The sequence below is a fragment of the Mercenaria mercenaria genome, chromosome 17, assembly GCF_021730395.1.
Source record: "Mercenaria mercenaria strain notata chromosome 17, MADL_Memer_1, whole genome shotgun sequence".
Classification (NCBI taxonomy): Eukaryota; Metazoa; Mollusca; class Bivalvia; order Venerida; family Veneridae; genus Mercenaria; species Mercenaria mercenaria.
The window spans coordinates 26,298,313-26,317,931 of NC_069377.1; the positions used below are offsets into that span (position 1 = coordinate 26,298,313).

Sequence of the window (19,619 nt, forward strand, 5' to 3'; positions counted from 1 at the left end):
AATGGAAAAATATTTCAGACAGGTTGCTTCAAACATCCAACAACATTTTAAAATACAAAACTTGCTTTAGAGGTATACCCACTTTCATTCAAAAGTCCCCCTATATAGCTAGAATATCACCATTTGCTTATGGGAAGTAACAAAAATTTTCAACGCGCCGCAGGAAGGGAAACCTCTCCAGCACCCTCCCTACCGTTCCCGAGAAAAAAGGTGGCTCCAACTTTTTTCAGCCCAGTGTGGGCCCTGTAATCTAAACGAATGTAGATTTTATGTCATACTGTAGACCTATGCATTTTTATGTGCGTGCCTGGTCGATTTCATTAGGAATACCATTCAGCCACCAACTAGCTATTTTAGCGCTGGTGATATTGCGCTAATACAAGTACGCGCTAATAAGTCAAAACTACTCAATTCAAGGCGTTTGCGCTAAAATTTAGCTGCGCTAATATAAGTACACTTACAGTATGTATATAACTGGCTTTCGCTAATTATTGATAATCTGAAAGCCTAGTTTAGGGACTGAGCATTCTTCTATATTTTAGGCGAACTCCGACAATCTCTACCTGCCATGGTTGTAGAAATACTTGAAGATAAGCTGGACCAGGATTATGTTGACTATATTTCTGACATGATCATGAAGAATGCATCTGAAGAGCTGGAGCAGGACAGTGCGTCTGCTGACCTAGATCAAGCAGAAGATGGCAGTGTGATGAGGTATTTGAAGAAATATGAGGATTGTCCTGGAAACTGGGAACCAATGGATGAGAGGGACGTTAACAGGGATGTAAGTAAAGTTTCGAAGGAAAAGTAGAGCTATTGCACTCGCCCCTGTGTCGGTGTTGCCGTCGCCGTTGGTTAAAGTTTTTGATAAAGTCAAATATCTCTGTTATTATTGAAGCTGTTGACATTAAAATAGTTACTTACTATCAAAGTCTACACCAGGAGAAAAAATCCCCATAACTCTGATTTGAATTTTGACAGAATTATGCCCCTTTTTAACTTAGAATTTTTGGTTAAAGTTTTGATAGTCAAATATCTCTGTTACTATATACAAATGTATTAAAGCTTTTGACTTGAAACTCAAAAGAGTTGTTTGCTATCAAAGTCTACACCAGGAGACACAGTTCCCATAACTCTGATTTGAATTTTGAGAGAGTTATGTCCCTTTTTAACTTGGATTTTTTTTTACTGGAAAAGCTCTAATTCAGAGTCAAGCACTGAGAAAAGTCGATCGCGCTGTCTTACGGACAGCTCTTATTGTTGTTTTTTTATATAATATTATAAATTCTTTTATTGTTGATTTATGAATTTTTGTATATCTTAATTTTTTTAGTTTGGACAGCTTTAAAGTTATAATGACCTTTTATGGAAGAATTTTAAAAGTATAAACTTTGAAGCTGGTCTGTTCTTTAACCGACATAAGTATTCATATGAAGACACAGGAAACCAGGCTTATGCATGAAATATGAGGTACATTTACATTAAGAGTCAAGTGAACAATTTCTAAGAAAAACAGATCATCTAAGAAGAAAGTACATGTAGGTGATATAGTAAGATTTAATGCAAGATTTTATTGATGTTGATTAGTCCCCTACCAGTGAAACATCGGAGGGGACTGCATGTATGCCTCAGTCTGCCCTTGGCCGTCTGTCCGTCTGCAAATCTGGATCCTGCAATTACTCAAAATAGTATTCAAGCTAGGTTCATAAAACTTGGTATGTGAATAGAGGGCATTATGTAGATTATGCATGTACATGACATGCTTGTAGGTCAAAGGTCAAGGTCATTATTGAAGGTCAAGTAATAAATTGTTTTCGCTCCATAACTCTTACTTGCAATGGTGGATTATCTTAGCGCTACACAGAAGTGTTCATCATGTTGAGACAATGTGTCAGCACTTGACATGCACTTATTGGTCAAAGGCCAAGGTCACTATTGAAAGTTTTCCACTGGTAGGGGACTTCTGTATTGCCACTGCAATATTCAGTCACTTGTTTGTACTGTTTATTTCGCAGGTCCTTATTTTTTTAGTGTAACCTTTGTTTGTTTTGATTGTGTATGACACCTTTGGTAGTGTATGACACTGTTTTTTTTAAGTTATGCTACAGAGGTCAGTTTATTTTAAACCAGTCATACTGAATTTTGCAATAATTTGTTTGTTTTACATGTACGATCAAAATATCTTTCACTGATGAACATCATATTTTACATTTTCAATAGCATCTTTGCCACTCTTGAAAATATTGCATCTGGTGTTCACACGTGAAAGGTATTTTGATTTTACACTGAAACAAACAAATATCCTCCTCTCTGTCTTCTGTCAGATGTCACATAGAACTTAAGCATGCAGTGCCCAAAGCTCTTGATTCATACTTTATAAGATTATAATGTACCTATGGAGTTAGCCAATTAACCTGTTGAGCTACAGTTTCAGTTACTGTTATTGAAAGACTGACATATTTCAACATTTCAGGGCTATGTCCTGGTTCCCTTGGAGACAGAATCACAAGATTATCAGAATGTTGTTTTACGATTCTTTGATTCTATGGTGGATCACAGTGTAGAAGTTACAGCAGTTCACAGAGTTCAGAATCCAATACAGTGGAAATATTACACTGTGTAAGTACTGATTTATTCATATTCCTCATGTTTAATTGTAGTGTAATGGTAGCAGATGTAACGTACAGTAATTGTATTCCGTGCCTGATGATTATCTTGCCTTACACCTTGGAAGAGAAGTATGCAGAAAGCATACTGTTCATTAGCTTGTGAGTTTACCTGTCTGAAACATTTTGTGTCTCAGCTGTAACATTTTGTGACCCAGTGGTAACAACTTGTGTCTCAGCTGTAACATTTTGTGTCACAACTGTAACACTTCTTGTCTCAGCTGTAACATTTTGTGTCACTATTGTAACATTTCATGTTTCAGCAGTAACACTCCTTGTGTGAGCTAGAACATCTTGTATTTCAGCTGTAGCTTTTGAATAATTCTAGGGATTCCAATGAAACAAATATCAAACCTGATAAAAGGGTGTGACGTGCCACAAGAGTCAAGCCTTTACCTCCAAGGTCGTCACAGACAAGGGCATTAACCTACTCAAACACTAACCCTGTGTCATGTATGCCCTTTTGATGACCTGTGTGTTTTGTATACACATTTTTCGTTTCAGTGTTTCAGTAAATACCATAGAACTAGTGTAGACTTACCGATTTGGCTTTTCAAGAGGTCACAATAGCGTAAACAATACTCCCTATATATTCTATATAAAACAGACAATGTTTACAGAGTTATCACATATAGCCAGGCCCATTTTAAATTGCAATTCCTTACCTCATTGTAAAGAGTAGTCTTTAAACCATCAAAAAATGTAAAGAAAAGTAGGGGTCATGTATCTTCTAAGAAAGATTTCTCCTGTCACATTTGTTTACTGTAAAACTACATCAAAAATGACCCGGTCATGAACCCATATTACTACGCTTGCTGTCATTGGATTTTACTTCACAAAATACAGCCTTCCCTCTTTGATTTTTCTACTAGAATGTCAGCAGTATATCCACAATGAAATTTAAAACAAAAATAGCACTAACAAATACCTGGATTGCCATCTCAGATGAAAAAAATAGTCCCAAATTAACTGTCTGCCATTATGCGACTAGACCAGATGGTACCCAGGCTGGTTCCTTTAGTTTAGTTAGGCCAAGATGGCCCTCTTGTATTACCTGATATTTTATAATTGCTGTCTTTTTAAACAAAGGACAGCAGCCAGTAAAAAAGGTTATCATACTGTCTTAAACATCCTTTTATTTTGAATTTAAAGTGGAACTGCTAAGTATACCATGGCCAAAATCAATATTAACCCTTAGCCTGCTAGCAGCAAGTGATTCTGCCTTTGTGACCAGTGCAGACCAAGATCAGACTGTACTGTTTGCCATTCAGTCAGTATCTTTTTGGTAAGCACCCCTCATAACAGTTAATGGTACTGTCCAAATTGAAAGATGGACAAGTTCATTATAGAAATTAAGCAGGGTAAGGGTTAAAGTTAACTGATGGAAAGAAGAGGTTTATCACAGTCTTTCAATATCCAATTTCATCTTACATGTGTATATGGTGATGAATTTTGAGCGGTAACCTTTATAAGAGTTAGAAAACCAGGAACTTTTGTTTAATTTACCTTCCAGTAATTGCCCGACTATGGTTACATATTTTTTAAACCCGGTCATTAAATATACTTTCTCCAGTAACTGATTATCATGGTATCAGATAAAGGTTTATTAAGTCGAAGTCAATTTGAAACGCAATAAAAACTGAATTCATAAAAGTACATAAAGTTTATTAACCTTCAGCATGCTGGCAGCAAGTGATTTCGCTTTTGCAACCAGTGCAGACCAAGATCTGCCTGCACATCTGTGCAGGCTGATCTTGGTCTGCACTTTTCGCTATAGATACGTGGGGTTGCTTTAGGTGTTGAATCACTTTGCACTTTACTGTTACAGGTTTAAATCTTTAGTAGGGGTGCAGAGTCCTTTACTGGTACTGATGATAAACCCGGACAGATGATAAAGTCGACCACCTTGGAAATATTCGATTGCAATCGGTTATTTATAAAATTGAACACATCATCTAATAGTTTCCACTTACAACACCAACTGGTGTAAACAAAAAAAAAAATTGGTAAATATTCTGTATAAACAAATGACTTACATTTATTTGTATAAAAATTATTTGTCCAAAATTACTGGGGAAGAGGGTGTTTTTTTTGCCCATGCTCACTGTCGAAACATGAAGGCCTGACATTTGGTAACTTTTCATTACTTGATCAGGAATGACTGTTTCAACTTTTTGGGGAAAGTTTCAATACAATACTATGAGGAAAATTTTGTAAATGTCAGAGTGTTCGAATTAATCATCAGTCAACATTCATACAGTCCCCATTTTACATACCCCTTTCAGGACCTCACTTTGTATGAGTTTGCTTACTAAATATAAATTTGAATTATGTAAAGTTTTCGGCAAATGTTAAGCTTTATTTTGATACCGACCATTGATTACAATTGGCAGAAATAAAAAAGCTACGGGTAAAAAACCTCATTTTCTGTTCGGGTTTATCATCAGTACCAGTAGTGTGAGTAAGCAGCTGGCAAGACATACTTTGATGGGTCTACTCTGACCTAGTGTTTCCTACTGTGACCTAGTGTTTCCAGTATTTAAACTGAAAAGTGGCAATATGTAGGTACTAAATTGTGTAGGAGCAATTTACAACCTAACGAAAAACTAACAAGAATAGTTCACATAGTTTTGCATATTTTAAAAATAGTTAATTTACTAATACTTTAGTATAGGTGTCAAAAATTATAAACATTTTAACTGAATTAAATAAGCATGAAGTTATTTTTGGAACTCCTACAATTCTTCTTTGTCACTGGGTCATGTTTGGTCACAAAGTAAAAAAAAAAAAAATCAATATGGTTAGTTATTGCATTTCGTACTGATTTTGGCAATTCTTCTATACCTGTAAAATAAGTGTACTTTCTTTTTAACTTACTGGAAATTAGTTATCTGATTAAATAGGCTGGTTATTATGTCACAATACCAGGAAGATTTTCATATTGCCAATAAGGAGTCGATAATATTTGCACTTCCTTTGTGTATTCATCCAATTATGTAATTCGGTAGTTACCTGTCTGACACATAGCCAGTGATCTGTTCCTGTTTGTTTGTAAGCTAATATTTATAGTTGCTGTCAGAAACCTGTATGGGTGACTCCTCCGCAAGACTGTTTTGTAATTTTTTTAGTGGGAGGATACTGTGAAATCATTGATATTCGTGGTGGATTAATTTTCGTGGATTTTGTGGTTGAGTCAATCCACAAATTTTAATCCCAACAAACAAGTAAAATTCCCATTCATTTTACGGTATGTTCAAAAGTTGAAATCCACGATTCATATCCCCACGAAATTGCAGTTTTGACCAAAACCACGAAGTTAAATGATTTTACAGTAGTGTAAGATACAGAACATGCTCCAATTACAGATTAAACTTCCCTGATTCTTTGGAGTGCCAGATGTAAAGCATCCATACACGCGACTTATATCCCAATGTAATTAACTTTAGTTTGAGGAGCAAGGACTCTGATTCATGATCTCCGGTTTCATGGTCAGACACTGTTACCACCGGATCACTTCCTCTCCACTAAACCTTGCCTATCTCAGCATATCAGTGATCTGTTCCTGTATATAGTCTGCCTTTATTTATAATCCTGCTGTTGCTATCTAATTGAACATTATGCATAATAAAAAAAAAACTAGGCTTTGATCAATTCTTGTGTATACAGCCAAATTTCATTTGCTGGAACTCAAATAATTCAAACACCATCCTTCACACAAACTCCTGGTCAGGTCGCGGAAATTTTCTGTTTTATTGAGATTAAATTTTGTGGATTCACTCTGAACCACGAAATCCACGAATATTAGTTCACCACGAAAATGAATGATTTCTCATTAATAAGGTAATAATTTCATGTAAGTGCTGTAATAATCAATTCACACGTCGAGATTATCACACAATAAATGGGAACAGAATTGATTGATTTCTATGTCAGCTAATTAGAGCAGAGTTAATTGATTTAAATATACTTGAGCTGTGCCATGAGAAAACCAACATAGTGGGTTTGCGACCAGCATGGATCCAGACCAGCCGGCGCATCCGCGCAGTCTGGTCAGGATCCATGCTGTTCGCTTTCAAAGCCTATTACAATTAGAGAAACCGTTAGCGAACAGCATGGATCCTGACCAGACTGCGCGGATGCGCAGGCTGGTCTGGATCCTTGCTGGTCGCATACCCACTATGTTGGTTTTCTCATGGCACGGCTCACTTATATACGAGGAAGCCATGTACTGGAAGTCGATGATTCTAACCCATTTGCCCAACCATGCCTAATATAATGTTGTAGCTTAAAGGTATCTTCTTTCTCTAAAATCAGTAAAGTTGAAAAGTTGCCAGATGTACAAAAAAAATTGATTTTAAAGTACTTTAAAATTATTAATTGACATAGGGGTCTTGGGTAGATTTCATGGTTGCGTCAGTGGATGAAATCCAAACCCAATGAATAAACAAAATTCCTGGTCTTTTTATCTTCTTAAGTCCACATCTACGATTTCATATCCCCATTCAGACCAAAATCAAGACATTTTATTTCATACAACACAAACAAGCAAAAAGCTTTTTACCAAGATGTTTTGATTACTGCGTGGTAAGACTGAAATGTTATAATTATGAAATAATTTGTAGTAAAATCTCTGAAAACTGGATCTTCTTAACCCTGGAAATTTCTGAAAAATCCAATGGCTTTTGTCATTGTCCAAACATAAGCAGATTTTACTTCATGTACAAGGTACAGAAGTTTATTTTCAAATTAATCAATTAATTTGCTTTCCATATTACTAAGACCGCCTTATTGCACAAAAAAGATAGAACTAAGTTTTGATTGAAAAACTTCCTTTTTGCATGTTTCCAATACAAAAAAATAGAACTGTATCTATGTAGAAAGAAAAACAAAGAAGAATAAAGGGAGATTATTCATATATTACAGTAAGAAATCTGAGATGCTGCGTGACAGTGGGGGTTTTACCAGTGTCGTTGAAGGACAGCTCTTTCACGGCACTTCATCATCAGCTGTGGAAGCCATCTGTCGGAAAGGTTTTGACTGGCGACTGTGTGGAAAGCATGGAACTTTATATGGTCAAGGTTTGTACATTTTAAGAATTATATTTGAATAATATGAAAACAGTAAATAGCTGTTGTGCACACCCTTGCTCTCCAACTCCTGCTCCCCATCCACCTCCAGAGCCCTGACACACACATTGACAAAGAAGGGATATTCTGTTTTACCCATTCAGTCAGTATGGTGGTTGGTAGTTCAGTACAAGGTAGATACACCATTTCAGTTTTGATCAGTGATGTTAGAATGCTTGGACCTACAGGAATCAAACTTCATAGGATTATTGCTTGTGGTCAGTAAATGCCCTTAACCTTTAAGGGATTTCTAGATCACTTGGGCCTACAGTTGTCAAACTTCATTGGATGAATGCTTGCGGTCAGTAGATGCCCTTAGCCTTTAAGGGTTTTCTAGGTCACTTGGGCCAACAGTGGTCAAACTTTATAGGATGAATGCTTGTGGTCAGTAGATGTCCTCTACCTTTAAACGATTTATAGGTCACTTGGGCCTACAGTGGTCAAACATCATAGGGCGAATGCTTGTGGTCAGAAGATGCCCTTAACTGTTAGGGGTTTATGGGTCACTTGGGCCTACAGTGGTCAAACTTCTTAGGATGAATGCTTGTGGTCAGTAGATGTCCTTAACCTTTAAGGGGTTTCTAGGTCACTTGGGCCTACAATGGTCAAACATCATAGGGCGAATGCTTGTGGTCAGAAGATGCCCTTAACCGTTAGGGGTTTGTGGGTCACTTGGGCCTACAGGGGTCAATTTTCACAGGATGAATGCTTGTGGTCAGTAGATGCCCTTAACCTTTAAGGGGTTTCTAGGTCACTTGGGCCTACAGCGGCCAAACTTCATAGGATGAATGCTTGTGGTCAGCAGATGCCCTTAACCTTTAATGGGTTTGTAGGTCACTTGGGCCTACAGTGGTCAAACTTCATAGGATGTCAGAATGTTCATCTTGATGATATCTAGGTCAAGTTCGAAACTGGGTCACGTGCGGTCCAAAACTAGGTCAGTAGGTCTAAAACTAGAAAAACCTTGTGACCTCTCTAGAGGCCATATTTTTCATGGGATCTGTATGAAAGTTGGTCTGAATATTCATCTTGATGATATCTAGTTCAAGTTTGAAACTGGGTCATGTGCGGTCAAAAACTAGGTCAGTAGGGCTAAAAACAGAAAAACCTTGTGACCTCTCTAGAGGCCATATTTGTCAATGGATCTTCATGAAAATTGGTGAGAATGTTCACCTTGATGATATCTAGGTCAAGTTCGAAACTGGGTCATGTGCGGTTAAAATCTAGGTCAGTAGGTCTAAAAATAGAAAAACCTTGAGACCTCTCTAGAGGCCATATTTTTTATGAGACCTTCATGAAAGTTGGTGAGAATGTTCACCTTGATGATATCTAGGTCAGATTCAAAACTGGGTCAAGTGCCTTTTAAAACTAGGTCATTAGGTCAAATAATAGAAAAACCTTGTGACCTCTCTAGAGGCCATATTTTTCAATGGATCTTCATGAAAATTGGTCAGAATTTTTATCTTCATGATATCTAGGTCAAGTTCAAAACTAGGTCACATGAGCTCAAAAACCAGGTCACTATGTCAAATAATAGAAAAAACGACGTCATACTCAAAACTTGATCATGTGGGGACAGGTGAGCGATTCAGGACCATGATGGTCCTCTTGTTTTTAAATAGCAACATATTGTTTTCCCAAAGTTGATCTGTGTCCTTTGTCATAAAGTGGGGGCATCTATGTCCCATGGACACATTTCTAGTTTGTATTTGACTTCCTCAGATGTATAGTGAATTGAAAGAATGATGCAAAGATGCATTTGAGCCGCACCATGAGAAAACCAACGTAGTGGCTTTGCGACCAGCATGGATCCATGCTGTTCGCTAACGGTTTCTCTAATTGCAATAGGCTTTGAAAGCGAACAGCATGGATCCTGACCAGACTGCGCAGATGCGCAGGCTGGTCTGGATCCATGCTGGTCGCAAAGCCACTATGTTGGTTTTCTCATGGTGCGGCTCATTTTTTTAATTCTCAAAATAAAGCCAGCTGTTACAGTGGTTGATTACAGTGAAGAAAAAAAGATAAAGTTATCTGGATAGCTGCATTCAATGTTTTGTTTCGATTAAATCAAAGTTTTAATGGTGATTTCCTACAAACGTTTGATTAAAGATAGTAGCCTAGTTTGCCAAGGGTCTTCTTTTTGCATAATCAAAGATTTTTTATAAAAAATGTCATTTACATTTAGAATGTTTTCTCTTACATTTGTTCAAGTGGTGTTGCTTGACTGATTATATAGGCAGTCAGGGCTAAAAACAACAAAACATTTGAACCATTTTTAGCTCACCTGTCACATATTGACAGGGTGAGCTTTTGGAATCACCCTTCATCAGTCCGTCTGTCCGTCGTCCGTCCACAATTTCCTTGTGAACACAATAGAGACCACATTTTGCAATCAGTTTTAATCAGACTTGCACACAACTTGTATTGGCATCAGGGCTTCGGAAATTTGCCGGTTTGTCGGTTTTGGACCGATTTTTGACTTTTCAGACCGATTCATGAAGTGAAAAAACGAAAAAAATCGGTCCCGTAAAAATGGAGAAAAGTATAAATTTCGGTCTGATATCTCAATACACCATCTACTGCCAAGCAGGAAATTGTTGGTCGCACCCTCAGATAATCAATAAACGTGTCAAACGGTCTGATTGTCACTTTGATAATCGGTCCGTAATTAGCACGTGACGCAATCAGTGCTCGCGCGGCACATCCTTTAATGTTTGCAGACAGCCGACTGCAATGTATTAAACATTTTTGACTGGTTTCCAAATATGTCTGACTGGATCCAAATCATTTCGACGGGGATCCACTTCTTTTATTTAGAATCCGACGGATGGTTTATTTCAAAAGGCTATGTTTGATCACGGTAAAAAACAAATGGTCACTGCATTTAATCAAAGAGCTATAATTGTACATTATAGGTCTTTGATTTATTGAGACATCACACGGAAAACCGATCAAAATATTTTTTATAATTACTTGATTTGAAAAAATTACAAGATTCATTTGTTGGGGCTCCAGTAGAAACAAGTGCAGAAAATCGTCTTTGCAACCTGACCGTGCAAAAAAGAAAAAGAAAAAAAAAATGGACCGGCAAACACGAATGATAAAGAAAACCGGAGTGGCGCTGTTTATCTAATCGGTCTTTTAAAAAACGTTTCAAAATGAAATTTTGTTTACATCAGAAGAGAACATACAACTTGCTTATTGAAGTACAACATAAGTGAAATGAAATATCCGTGGCCAACACGCGTGACCTTTTGGTACTATATATATACATGCGGGAAATTCGATCTCAGCGTTCATATAACGTACACATTCGGTCCGCAGCAGAGTATTCTTAAAATACTGAGACTGTTTAGCAGAGAATATGTGTCGTGTAATTCACTTTGACGCATTGTATTTTATAGAATTCCGTCAAAGAATGAGGAAACATCACAAAGTATCTGCCGTGTATACGGTACCGGTCACGTGCGTTGGCTTTTAGACTAGTTACGCACACGGTGTCAATGCCTTACAAGTATTTTCTCGGAAAAACATCGAAATTTAAACAAAGTAACGATCACACATAACACTGAATAACTGTCTTCATTGTATGGAAACACGCGGTGACCGGTAACTCAGTTTTAATGCATGACATGCTTATTTCTTTACTCTATCATGTTTTACAAAATATGTAATATTGGGAATGCGGTGGGTGGGGTAGTGCCGATGTCAGGATTTTCGTTTCGGACCGATTGAGTTATCAAAATTTCCGGAGCCCTGATTGGCATAATATCTTTGTTCCTTTTGTAAACTGGCCAGATCCCATCATGGGTTCTTGAGTTATGGCGCTGTAAGGGGCCAAAATTTGCTATTTTGGCTTTTGCAGCTTGTATGGTTTGATTTGATACAAACTTGAAAAATATCTTTAACAACAATAAATCTTGGATTCCATGATGAATCTGTCAGATCCAGTTAAATGTTCCAGAGTTACGGCCCCTGATTGACCCCTGAATGAGCCAAAATTTACTAATTTTTACCTTGTGAACACAATAGAAGTGACATTTGGTATTTGATTTTAACCACACTTACACACAATTTGAGTCACAATATTAAGATCACGATTCCTTTCGAAAACTTGCTTGATTTCATTCTTGGTTCTAGAGTTACCGTCCCTGGAAGGGGCAAAATTTTCATCCGATCTTCACCAGACTTGCTGAAAAATGTTTTTGGTTATAATATCTCGGCCAAATCCGATAAACACCCAAACCATACACTCTTGCGTTATGGCCATTGAATTACTGGAAGAACTGCAAATTTTGTCTTGTCAGCCCTCTAAATCGAACAGTTTTCATCTGATCTTCACCAAACTTGATGACAATGTTTTTAGGCATAATATCTCAGCCAAGTTTGATAACCACCAAAATTGCCCCAGGCACTCTTGGATAATGTCCCTTGAATTTACTTAACTGAATATTTAGACGGGCATATTTTGTGACAGTCTGGCACTCTTGTTTTAATATCCACCTGTTTAGAAGTGATAGCAGATATACTCATGAGACTGACTACCAACTGAAGAATTAATGTACTCTATAATGCCTGGTGCCTGTTCTCTTCTATTTATGGAAATGTGAGTTTACATTATTATGTCTATTGAAATGCTGGTGTTTTATCTTAAAATAACTTTTTCAGGTTCATACTTTGCTGTGAATGCGTCATATTCTCATCAGTACACAGATCTAAGACGTCCACATGGTGCATTGAGGTCATCAATGACATTTTCTCAGCCCACGTCAATGACTTTACCAACAGCGCCCCCTCTGCTATTTCCACCAGTAAATGTGAACTTTGGTCAACCTTTGCACCCAATATCCACCCCTGTGGGTATATCAGTGATACAAACCAGTCAGTACAGGCCAATGAATCTGTCCCATAATGCAACAACAGGAACAGGAAGTCAGTCTGTAGTGAGGCAGATTACACAGACTGGTTCTCAACCTCAACCAAGTTCTTCTCAAAACTTGAGCAATAATTCCGGATCCAGTCAGTTTGCTTCCAGTTCTAATGGGAGCTTGACAAATCCTGCACAGCCAGGTCCTAGTGGATCTGTGGGTACCAGTAATTCCACACATTATATGCAAAATATTCTCAATATGCCATCAAGTGATATCACAGCAAAAAGGAAAATTTTGCTGTCCAAAAGAAAACAGCTACTTTCATGTTCAAGACGAATACTGCCAAAGCCGGTGGCTGTTCGAAATGTTACTGGCTTAGCATCATCACCTTTTGGGACTGCCTTTGAAACAGAGGAAATAGAAAGGCCAAAAGCCAGAGTGTTCTTTGCCCGAGTGTTAGTCGGTAAATACACCACGGGTAATCCAAAACTGAGGAAGCCACCTCCTCTGTATATGAACAGCGACCAGTTTGGTAAATGTTACGATTCATGTGTTGACAATGAAGCTGACCCAAAGATCTTTGTGATATTTGACAGCACACAAGCCTATCCAGAGTATCTAGTTGAATATACATATAGTGAAGACAAGCTCTTTTAGAGTGTGAATTTATACTTAGTGAAATGATATATAGAGAGGCTAACTTAGAGTGAACAGAATGGTTGAATATTTTGATAGGGAAAACTAGATGTTTCAGTGTGAATACCTGGTAAATACAAGCTGGTTTAGAGTGACAGATTGCCTATTTGAATGTTTTGATATTGAAAAGGTTTTTAAAAGTGTAAATGCCTGGTGAAATAAACACATGACAAGCTCTTTAGAGTGAACAGAATGGAATTAACTTATAAATTTTGTTGAATATACATTGTCAAGTATTTATATTGAATGCAAAGTTATTTAAACAGAATAATTCATGGAATAAATGCTTTGTGATGACAGATTTATATACTGTAAAAGCATGTATTTTTGCTGGGTCAAAATTTCATGAGTATGGTCGCGAATCGTGAATCTGTAAAAATGGTATCCCACTGGAATTGGAATTATTAAACCCTTGCGAAAATTTCTGCTTTTATAGTAAAGAGAACAGAGGTTTCCTTGAAAGGAATTTTCGTGCGTTTTAGCACACCATATTCACAAATGACCCCCAGAATAATTCTGAACATGTCATTGATGACACAAATGAACTTCTAACCAATTCAGTGAGAGGCAAGTGATTTGAAGTCAGCGACTTTAACCACTCGGCCATGGAAGTGCCATGCTATTTAAGTACATTTTACTTCAACATTATAGTGATATGCAGGGTTACAAAATTAGAAAGGCAACACTTGGTATTTTTTGAGTGTTATTTTCCAACTATAAGTAGAATGTATGTCTTTTCGTTAATTTTAACTACTAATAATTGTGTTTTTTTTGCTGATTTAAGATAGTGGGCCCGTAATGGCAATTTCAGTGTGGTTATGCAATCACATTAAGCAATGTGGAGACAAAATTGCATATGGAAAACATGAAATTTGCTGATTGTCGTCACCAGTCCATTACCTTAAACATTGAATCAGCTGCGCAACGAGAAAACCAACATAGTGCAATTGTGACCAGCATGGATCCAGACAAGCCTGCTCATCCACACAGTCTGGTCAGGATCCATACTGTTCGCTTTCAAACCCTATTGTAATTAGAGAAACCGTTTGTGAACAGTATGGATCCTGACCAGACTACGCAGATGCGCAGGCTGGTCTGGATCCATGCTGGTCGCAAATGCACTATGTTGATTTTCTCATGATGTGGCTCAATTATCATTTCAAAAGTGGTTTATTTGAAAAAAGGCAAAAAAAATTTATTTTTTTCTAGTGGTATATTCAGAATTAAATAATTATTACCAGTCTTTGTTGTTCAGCTTGCAGGGCATGTATAGCTTCAAATATTACATGTATTTCTTGAGTCGGTCTTTTATTTCTCATGTTGAGTAGATTTTAGCGCACTTGAAAATGTCAAATAACCTGTATAGAAATAGCATATGTTACACAAGTAAAAATGAAAGGAAAAAACTGCTCGGTCACAGTGTCAGTAAACAGATGTTTTCTTTATAGCCTAGTAATAGATCCTTACCTGCCATATTGCAGCAAACAATGCTATTACGAATGTAACATATTTATTTATTCTGTTCCATTATGTAAGGTAGTAGATCAGCAATTGAGAAGCAGCATTTTTTCTTTGGTTTCATATTTTCTGTATGCGATTTCCGCATTTCCTGGTTGTTGTAGAAAAAAAGATCTGTTATAGCCGAAATTTTGCAGAAATTGTGTATGTAGAATTATTTAGTTACTCAGAAATGCCTGAGTTTATTATGCGTTCACTACCTTAAATTGAAAGAAGGAAGACAAAAGTAAGAAGAGTAAAAAGAGTAAAAAATTCTGCAAAAGAAATGTTATTTGTTTCAGGAAGGTTATTGTTATATGAAATATGGGTTTTTTTTAAGTATTTGTTACTACCATAGCTTGAATGTATATTGATTAGAGTCTGAATTTAAATTTCTATTTTGTGCTTAATTTTATGTTTGTTGTATTTAGCATGTTTAGTGTACATAATCAGAAATAATTTAGTTTTGCCTCTTCAGATGTGCTAGATTGTTATTTAGAGTTACTTGTTTTGTGAGACATGTCTTTATAAAATTGTTGATATACTTAAATACCTTGTGCTAGATGTTTTCTGTTAAAATGATAAACCCACAGTACCATATTTTCTTTGCTTGCTGGGTTTAACGCCAGACACACACAGTTATAGTTCTTATGGGAATTTACAAGCTTTTGATGGTTGGGGAACTCCAGATGCCTTTCTAGGCATTATTTCATCACAGGCAGGCACCGGTGTTAAAACCACTGACTTTCTGTAAATCAGGTGGATGGCTTCCTCACGTGAAAGAATTCTACACCCTAAGTGTGATTTCCAACTAGCAGCAATGTAGGACGAGGGGTTCATAATCAGTGACCGTATCCACACGGCCACTGATCCCCCATACCGTAATTTTACTGTTTTAAAAAAAAAGGTAAAAGTTCCTTGTTTAAGGTGGGTAGTCAACGAAAGTCCACACCTGGAATGGATGGAACAAATTATTTCCAGCCGAACCCACAGCAGGCATCATATTTACCTCCCCAGCATCACTGGCACCAGATCAGAAAGAAAATGCCTCTGTACATGTTATACCCTACCCCTAGGTATTCTATAAGAACCATGGTCATGAATGGGAGAGTGCACTAACCCATTTCAATAGTACATTTCTCACCTAAAACGCGCAGTTGGTGAATTGGTACCTAGTATATTGAGCATGCGATAATTTTTCTTCCATCATGCACCAGTCACTTTGTCTCACTATTCCATATTGCAGAGATACTCCACATATTTTATGCTTTTGTCAACGTTACAGAAAAAACGCGTGAACTTCCCTAATGAACATCCGGTCTAGAGGTCACAGCAGTGTGCACATGTTAGGCGAAATGTAAACAAAACAAAAACAGAATGCAAAATATTCGCAGTTTTACAATGAAACTTGAAATGATGAATATTGGTATACATCTGTTCTGTTTATTTAATTCATTTTGCACATTTATGCTGCATATACACATTTTAGCATACACGTGTAGTTAAATGACGACTGACATACATTTTCACATCAGCCAATCGGAATGGTTTTGTAATCCAAACCGGAACTTCACCAGGGAAGTTCAAGCAAGTTTTTTGTGTAACGTTGAAGAAACTATAAACTAGGCGTTGTTTTTCTAAGGTAATAAGTTTCGAAAAAATGTGACCGGTACATAATGGAAGATAAATTACCACTTTTCAATATCCATAGTACACATTTACCGAGCTGCGTGTTTTAGGTATGAAATGCGTGATTGAAATGGGTTAGTATATTTTCCCGTTCATGACCATGGTTCTTATAGAATACCTAGGGGTAGGGTATAACATGTACAGAGGCATTTTTTCTTTCTGGTCTGGTGCCAGTGCCCAGCATCCAGTCTAGGCCGATACTGCTGGAAACAATTTAAGTGAATCATCTAGCACTAACCACTAGTCTGGATATCAGTCATGACTGGGAATTGAACCCAGACCGCTTGTGTTGTAGTCAAAGGAATTCTGTCACGTTGGGAAGCCATCCAGCAAGCGTACAGGAAGTTTGTGATTCTGTTTGGGTGCCTGCCCTTGCTTGAAATAATGCTGGAAAGTTGCCCCGTATATATGTGGAGGAATTATTCAATTGATTGCAGAGAATAAAGTCAGTACTTAGTACAGAATAACACTGCTTTGGTTAACCCAGTGACAGTTCATAAACAAAATACTGTGGAAAACTGAAGTTAAACCCATAACAAACAGCACTTCCTGCACAGAGAATGTATTAGTTCAGTCTACAGCAGCTTACGGAAGATATTTCACTATGTCACCATGAATCAGCTATTACATTTTGCTGAAATAAGAATTATTTTACAAGCAGTCTACATGTTTATAATTGTGGTTGTTATTTGAGACCATTCAGTACTGAATCTGGTAACAGTAAACATAGACCCAATATATGTGAAGGAAGAAGCTTTTATGAAATGTATAAACTACAGGAAAGTATGTTGAAGGATTTAATTTCATTACAATTTCATGTAAGTTGTTAAGGCCCGTTTTTGCTTAGTCATAAAATATTTAGTGCAAACTTTACCTGATATCATTGTTGTTTGATAACTCGGTTATTGGATAGAAATACTGGTTTTAAAGTGGAAAAGTTATTGTGTTTTTTTAGTATTTTGTTTGTATTAATGTAAAAAGAACAAAACGAAGAAAGCAATATTTTTAAAAATGAAATATTTATAAAATGAAAAAAAGACTTGTTTAATCAGTAAAATGCTGTATTTACCTGTACGACAGGTTTTCCCCTTAAAGATCAAATGTGTAACCTCGTCTAATAAGTGCATTGATGTAATTGACATAAAATATTTATAAAAGAGTCTGCAAAATGCTGGAGCAAAAGTTTGATCAGAAATAGCTGTACAGTCAAACCTGTGTGAAAGACCACTTTTGGACAGAGACCACCTGGCTCTAAAGATCACACGTTTTGTTTTCCATTATAACATTTACAGTGTAAACCTGTGAATAAAGACCACCTCCCAATAAAGACCATATATTGCCTCTCCCAAGGTGGCCTTTATAGACAGGTTTGACTGTATATCATATGCATAAATATCAGCTTACAAAATATTGGTCTGAAATTTTTTATTTTCTTTCTATGATGTATTTTTAAAAAAAATTGGATATTTTGATACACATGTCATGATCTGCATGATGTATGCCTCTTTAATGTAGAAATTTGATATTTGGATGTTTATCTGTTTCTATGCCCCCTCAAAAGTAGAAATTTGATAATTTTATATTTATCTGAATGTATGCCCCTTTAAAGTAGAAATTTTGATATTTAGATGTACATCTGCATCTATGAGCCCATAAAGTAGAAATTTGATATTTTTATATTTATCTGAATGTATGCCCCTTTTAAGTAGAAATTTGGTACTTTGATGTACATCTGCATATTCCCCTTTAATGTAGAAAATTTGGTATATTTTGATGAACCTCTGAATGTATTCCCCTTTAAAGTATTTGAATTTGGATATTTTGATGTACATCTGTATGTATGCCCCTATATTACAAGGGTAAAGTGCTAAAAAAGTATGGCCTGACTTCAAGGATATGACAGCCAGATTTACCAGTTTGGGCCGCCATTTTGGCACTTATTCTGTCTTTGTAGTACAGTAACACTTTATTATGGTAGCATGATGGCAAAGATGCCTTACCAATATTTTTTGTCTGATAGTGAGTTATGAAGATGCATAAATTTGTGTCCTCTTCGTATATTCACAATCATTTGAAGGATTTTTGATACACTTATGAGCATCAGTTGTTGACCTCATCAGTACTACATGCAGAGAGCAAAACCCTGGTCTCTGAGTTTAAGGTCAAGGTCACATGTTCACAGCAGTTAACTCTCCCTGTATCAAAGCAGCATCTGGGGGATGGGGGTAGGTGTGTATGGGTTGGGGGGTGTGGTGTTTTTTTTCGGCGTAGTTGTAACTGAATGATTTATGATTGTTACTCAGATGTGTCTGTAGGAACACATTTACCCTAACACGCTCGCTCGCTTTGAAGCACATGTAGATCTTAAGTTCAGTAATCATCATTACCAGTGTTATCATCTTCACATCATCATTTTTATCATCTTTTCATTACCATGTTTAAACATTCAATTTTTTCTTCTTGTATATATAGATTTTTTTACACTTATATAATTATTTACACTTTCTTCAAAACCCAAATAAATTTGGTTTTTTAGTATAAAATGGCGAAATAAAATTGGATGATTTCTGTGACAGGCTTAAAATGCATTTTTGTTTAAGCAGTTTCTGATAAAGCAATTTATTGTTGAAATCTGAAATAATTTATTTATTATTTTGCTAAGTTTATGATAAAACCGCTATGCTTGCTTCGGGATATATGATTAGGTTTTGGCCCGGGCCTTTAATGGATGGTAAGCCTTGTTTGAAGGGAGGATTTCTTGCATTTTTTTGTCAGCTTGTATTGGGAACTGTACAAGATTTCTTTATATAGCAATGCCTAACACATAAGGGTTTTACAGGTTACAGTAAAATTTTGAGGGCTTTGTTTATTTATACATAAATCCATTTTTGACACATATTTCTATTTTTATTTAAGTGTCATTTGACTAAAAGGACCTTTTTTGTGTGGAAATTTTAAGTAATTTTTTAATTGTGTCTCAGAAAAAGGACTAATTTTGCAAGAAACTGGTATTATTAAATAAAATTATAAACAATCCAGTGTTTGGTGCATGTTTATAATAAATAGATGAACAG

The 19,619-nt window shown here is 36.5% G+C and overlaps 1 protein-coding gene across 1 annotated transcript; it reads left to right on the forward strand.

The window, feature by feature from the left end:
* The first annotated feature begins 524 nt into the window (after positions 1 to 524).
* Positions 525 to 15,456, forward strand: LOC123535900 (uncharacterized). Its single transcript, XM_053529300.1, has 4 exons — positions 525 to 784; positions 2,474 to 2,619; positions 7,590 to 7,744; positions 12,461 to 15,456. The coding sequence occupies exons 1-4, from the start codon at positions 569 to 571 to the stop codon at positions 13,318 to 13,320; spliced, it is 1,377 nt and encodes a 458-aa protein (XP_053385275.1). The 5' UTR covers positions 525 to 568; the 3' UTR covers positions 13,321 to 15,456.
* Positions 15,457 to 19,619: the final 4,163 nt, after the last annotated feature.

Bases quoted from the DNA above. Each gene is read 5' to 3' on its own strand.
- LOC123535900 (XM_053529300.1), top strand. From the start codon at position 569: ATGGTTGTAGAAATACTTGAAGATAAGCTGGACCAGGATTATGTTGAC. The intron at 785-2,473 runs GTAAGTAAAGTT...TCAACATTTCAG, and splicing joins AGAGGGACGTTAACAGGGAT to GGCTATGTCCTGGTTCCCTT. The intron at 7,745-12,460 runs GTTTGTACATTT...TAACTTTTTCAG, and splicing joins TGGAACTTTATATGGTCAAG to GTTCATACTTTGCTGTGAAT.